Source organism: Austrofundulus limnaeus, unplaced genomic scaffold (genome assembly GCF_001266775.1).
Source record: "Austrofundulus limnaeus strain Quisiro unplaced genomic scaffold, Austrofundulus_limnaeus-1.0 Scaffold69, whole genome shotgun sequence".
Lineage (NCBI taxonomy): Eukaryota > Metazoa > Chordata > Actinopteri > Cyprinodontiformes > Rivulidae > Austrofundulus > Austrofundulus limnaeus.
The window spans coordinates 861,291-867,213 of NW_013952471.1; the positions used below are offsets into that span (position 1 = coordinate 861,291).

The 5,923-nt window shown below is 44.4% G+C and overlaps 1 protein-coding gene across 1 annotated transcript in view; it reads right to left on the reverse strand.

Moving 5' to 3' along the window:
* The window catches only part of myo15b (myosin XVB), a gene marked incomplete in the record, with an annotated part of 164,390 nt that overhangs the window by 49,844 nt on the left and 108,623 nt on the right, over window positions 1–5,923 (reverse strand). The window contains 2 exon segments of the mRNA XM_014010452.1: window positions 3,326–3,454; window positions 3,570–3,645. Of these exon segments, the coding sequence (XP_013865906.1) occupies window positions 3,326–3,454; window positions 3,570–3,645 (205 nt within the window).

Here is a 5,923-nt window from a genome sequence, read left to right on the forward strand (position 1 = left end):
TAATAAGATTCTATTAATCCTAAATATCTGGGGAAAATTTTAATAAGCACAAAGCAGAAGCTTGGAACTCAAGAGGATAAAATTGGTGGGGCACAGTCCCCTGTGGCCATCCCCACTTGTTGCAGCCCATCTCTCTGTTAGATCTGAGAGACTAAGAGTGCGCTGCATGGCCATGGGGCTGAGCATAGCAGAACCTCCACGGGGTGAACCGCTGGCAGCCCATAGGCCCATAAACCCATCAGCCCACCGTGAAACCTTCCGGTAGACTTGTATGCCAGTCCTCCCCTGGTTGAACCCCACTCCAACTTTATCTTGAGGGTACCGCTCCAGATTTGGGTAAAAGAAAAATAAATGTTTTTTTTTTTTCAGAATTCAATTATTTTGTTTCTCAGCTTTTACCAGCGTTTTCTTAAGAACTTTAGCTCCATTGTGTCACCTCTTAACAGACTCTTAACATACTCTGTTAAGACCGAGTATGTTTGGAATCAGGATGCAGAGAAAGCATTTTCAAAACTAAGAACTATGTTCACGTCTGCACCAGTCCTTCGCTTCTCCAGCACAGAACTTCAGTTTATTGTGGAGGTTGATGCTTCTAACACCGGTTTTGGAGCCATACTCAGTCAACGCTTCTCAGATAATGAAGTACACCCTTGTGCTTTCTTCTCTAAGTCCTTGTCCCCAGCAGAGAAGAACTATGATGTCTGCGATCAAAAATTACTGGCAGTCAAGTTGGCTCTCGAAGAATGGAGACACTGGCGGGAGGGGGCCAAACAACAGTTTATTGTTCTCACAGACCATAAGAACTTGGAGTATCTGAAGGACGCCAAAAGACTAAATCCTCGACAAGCCAGGTGGGCACTCTTCTTCTGTCGTTTTGACTTYACTTTGTCTTACAGACCCGGGACAAAGAATACCAAGCCGGACGCCCTATCTAGAGTTTTCGAGCCTGACCAGACCAGTGGCAGCCAGGGAGGATTCATTCTCCCAGATTCAGTTCATCTTACTATTACCCAAGTCGAGAAGGAGGTCAGGGAGGCCCACCAGAACCACCCTCCTCCAGATGATTGCCCAGATGGTAAGCTCTATGTACCTGATCATCTTGTGGCTAAAGTCATTGAGTTTTGTCATGCCTCAAGCCTTTTCTGTCATCCTGGAATCACAAACACAACCAAGTTAATTATGTCCCAGTTTTGGTGGGGTTCCCTGAAAAAGAATACTTTGGGTCTTGCATCCAATGCTCCCTGGCTAAATCTTCTTGGCGTCCACCAGCGGGTCTCCTTAGGCCGCTCCCCATCCCATCTTGTCCATGGTCACATATTGCCATGGATTTTGTGACAGGTCTGCCGCAGTCTGAGGGTAAGACAGTCATCCTAACTGTGATGGATCATTTTTCCAAGATGGTACACCTGCTAGCCCTGAACAAGTTGCCAACTGCTAAAGAACTAAGCCATGTGTTCATTAAGGAGGTCTTCAGACTACATGGCCTACCTAAGAATATTGTTTCAGATCGTGGTCCACAGTTTATCTCTGGCTTTTGGAAAGAGTTTTGTTCAATGCTTGGCATAACACTGAGTTTGTCTTCAGGATTTCACCCTCAGACCGACGGCCAGACGGAGCGAGCAAACCAGGAACTGGAGATCTGCCTAAGAATACTGTGTGGCAACAATCCATCCAAGTAGGTTGAGAACCTCTCCCTGGTGGAACATCCTTCCCGGAAGTGCCACTGGTCTTTCCCCCTACTACGTCGTCAATGGATTTCAGCCACCAGTCTTCACCATCCACGAACAGGCTGCTAGAGTTCCTTCAGTACATCAAGCAGCTTTAAGATGTCAGCGAGTTTGGAGAGCTGCCAGAAAGGAGCTACTCAAACCTTCCTTGGTGGCATCAAGAACAGCCAACCGTAGAAGGATTCCTGCTCCCCATTACAAGGTTGGGGACAGAGTTTGATTGGTCACGAAAGATTTACCTCTCAGGGTAGAATGCCACAAATTAGCTCCTCGCTTTGTGGGTCCCTTTCCTATCTCTAAGGTAATCACCCCGGTGGCAGTCAGGCTCAGGCTTCCCGGATCCATGAGGGTCCACCCCATTTTCCATGTGTCCTGGGTCAAACCTGTTCTCTGGTCAAGATTTGTGCCCTCCAGCCCCCCTCCTCCCGCCCGACTCATCGATGGTGGTTCTATCTTCACTGTTAATCGTCTGCTAAAATCTCGCCGATGGGGATGACAAATCCAATATCTGGTGGACTGGGAAGGATATGGACCTGAGGAGAGGTCTTGGGTTTCAGCTCGACACATTCTAGATAAGGACTTAATTAAAACATTTCACAGAGAAAGCCAGGCCCACTCAGAGGTCTATCAGGAGCCGGACCTTGGGGGGACGGACCTTGGGGGTGGGGGTTGTTAAGATTCTGTCCCTGTCTTCCCAGATCATGCCTCAATTTAGTTTCATTATCTTATTTCATGTTCCAGTTTCTCCTCATAGTCTTGTTCCCAGCCTTACAGCTCGCATCCGGCTCCTGCTCATTGCTCTCGCCCCTCCCTTCATAGAAACCCTTATCAAACTCATTTCACTCACCTGTTTCCTGCAATATACTGTATAATCCAGTCTCACTCTCCAGTTCACTGCCAGATTATCATCAGCTTGCCTGAGGTTCTCCAGCATTTTCATCCATGTCTCGTTTTTGTCTCTTGATCCCGACCTTGTTCTTGTCCCCTGATTCAACGATTCTCGCCTCAGCCCCTAACGGGGGCCATCTGCTTTACCGGTAATGACACACGCCTTGCTTCTTGGACTCCTGCTCTTTGCCTCACCCCTGATCGGTACCTCCAGCCATCTGACCACCTGGATCTCGACCCACGCCTGTACCACGGATTATCAGAACTTGCCTTTTGGACCAAAACACTCCAACCAAACTAATGGTGACGTCACCGCACTGTGCTGGAACGCAAACCCTTCCATCAAAGTTTCTGTCTGGAGTCCTTCAACTGGAAACAGTTTAGTGGCTTTAATTCTTTGGAAAGTCCTCCTATATCGCTCTGCCACTAATCTGAATTTCCAGTGTTTAGATCTGACGACAATCCAGTCCAAGCACTTCCTGGTTCATTCACCTCTGCACAATAAACTTTGTAAAACTTTGTCTTGGTCAGGTGCTTATTCAGAACTCAAAACTCGGTTCTTATCAGAAAGATGATCTGACAGAAATAAAAAGTAAACCAGAACCATTTTTTCTGCAGTTTTCTCTCTGAGACTTCTTCATCTGTCCACAAGTCCAGAGCTGAGAGATTATGGATTAGATCAAGTCATTATAGCAATGTAGTTTTCTCACCAGCAGGCTTTGGTGCTACAGGTGGAGGTGATGGGCTCGGGGATGGAGGCCTGCGCTGCTTTTGCTTCGGTGAACTGGAGCGAACTGGTTGTTTCTTTGACGATCTGGACTCACGTTGAGGTTGAGAACCTGAAGGAAGATGGAGATGAAATATGGTGTGGACAACATTGTATACAATCAAACCAACAAGAATATAACCTAAACTAGGGGAATTTTTAAATTCTATTTCAGAAGCCAAGCTCACCAATCTTCTGGAAGAAGTTCCTTTTATCTTTAAAAGACTGTGGTTCTTCTGAGTCTGAGTCTTCTTTTTCTTCTGGCTGCCAGAAACATGGACAGCATGATGTTTTAAATGTAAACACCAATAAAAGATACATTAAATACATAATAATCAAGACTAAATAAAGGCTGTAACTTGTGAGGTGCAGGCAGATGGACCCAGAGCACAGGCAAAAATCCAGAGTGCAAGTAAAGGCTTTATTATTACAAAAAGTGGCTGGTGAGGTAGCTCAAAACAGGGGATTCTCATGTTATCAGTCCATGAAATGGACGTTATTAGGCATTATCAGTCCCATACAATGGCTTCAGAGGGTCCCTACTGTGCCTTCTAGGATTCAGACTGTCCCAACAGTGCCCCCTAGTGGGTTAATATATCAATGACAATGAATGTGTAAATAACCAAAAGATATTGTAATACATTTTTGTGTCTGTGTTGGTCTCAAACCCTGGTCTCGCACTCTCATGGTCCAACACTCTACCCATTGCCCTATTGGAAGGCCACAAAATATAACCGTTGGAGGGCGGTGTCTTTAGCGCTAACCATGCCATTTGTTCTAAAGTTAACCTTAGTGGCTTTAAGCCTCATATTAACCAGTTTCTTTATGCCTCATGTTAGCCAGATAACAAGATTAGATCAGGAATAAAAAAAAAAGTTTCGGTCTTGTTTGGCTGAAGTTCGGATCCAGTTCGAGCTGTTTTTCATTTCACAATGATGAGCTGATCGTGGACATGCAGCTGTCAATCACTGCCTTGCTGCACTGCTTTTTTTTCTCCTCCTGCTGTCTGCAGTGCTTTAAACACACGTTCTTGTTTACCTGCACTGCTGAACGTACAGCGGGCTGGGGTGTGCGTGTCTCTGCGCGCGCGCGCGCGCGTGTGTGTGTGTGGTTTAGTCCCGATCAAAACTACATGACAAAGAAACTTTTTAATTTGTTTAAAACAATATTGAACCACAGAGAAGATCTATGACTACTAATATTATGTGTTTCTCAGGCATGCATTTAAATACTATATCATAATTAAATAACTATGTCACCTTTAGCTGTTATTAAAATGCTGTTTTTATGTTTAAATAGAAAATAAACTTATCTTCTCATCTCTTTCTCTTCTAAACACCTTGAAATTGGCCTCTGTCTCTTTAAAAACCTCCTTCTGCTTCTGTTTCGTCCCATTTGGTGGGGGGGTTGCGCGTGCACTATGATGCAATTTACTTGGCATCTGAAAATACATTTCCTTAAAGGTATTTTTAATCTGAAAATAGCTTCACTGAGTGAGAAACAGAGACGATTTCTCTAAGACTGCAAGGGAAGCTCAGCTTCCCCTAAAATGTAAAAAAAAAAGGATAAAACATACACTGTTGTGTGTAACATGTCATTGACTACATATGCGCTACAACGTGCTGAACTTTTGTTCAGAATCAGCTTCTTATCACTGCTAACGACGCAGCTTTCCTCTCCCTCATTCCCGCAGTTTCACAGTGCCTTAAACAGTCGGACGCTGAGCGTCCACAGAGCTCATTAGCGATGCAAAGACTGCAGCCAAACGAGATGAGTCATTGGATAAATGCAGGCTTTGTCCCGCCCATCGGACGCTGAGTGTCTCTGGGGGTCTATGGGGCAGGGGGCTGGGTTGGACACTCATTGTCTGCATGATGATTGGATGATCTCTCGGAGGCTGAATCCCTTTTTGATTGACAACAAAATGAACGAATCAGCAATCTTTTTGGTGTAAACATGCATGGGTGCAGTTTTTAGTTTCGTTTCTGTTCTGAGTTGGAGGAGACTTTATTAAACCTTTTAGCAGCATTTTCTTTGTTAAAAACGACTGGCAACAAATCGAACTTCTATTTCTGGTGTTATTTCTGTAGCTGCTTATGTTTGGAGATGGACATCTATCACTTTTTCTGATTTCTTCTGTCCAGCGCAGGTGCTGCTGAGCCCCTTCACCGACATAAAACACTCACAGACGGACACATTTCACACTAACTTCGCGCCAGTAACAAGCTGCACATAATAGCAGTTTGAATGTTGTGGACTGGATTTTGGTGAAGCCATTATAGTCTAGTTTACAGAGAAAAACTTAGAGTTAAACAGCAGGGCTGATCAACTCCTCAGATTAATTTGGTGCAAAAGGTGGGGGAAATAACAGGTCTTTTCAGTTGTCCTGGTTTGACAAAGTGAGCTGGCTGCTGTAAAACACTATAGAATAATCTGGAAAATGATTGTAAAAGCATTGGATCATTTAATTCCTTTAAAAAAATCAAAGCAAATTTGTTAAAGAAACATGAAATTGTTTAATTTGTATTTATATGAGTCACTG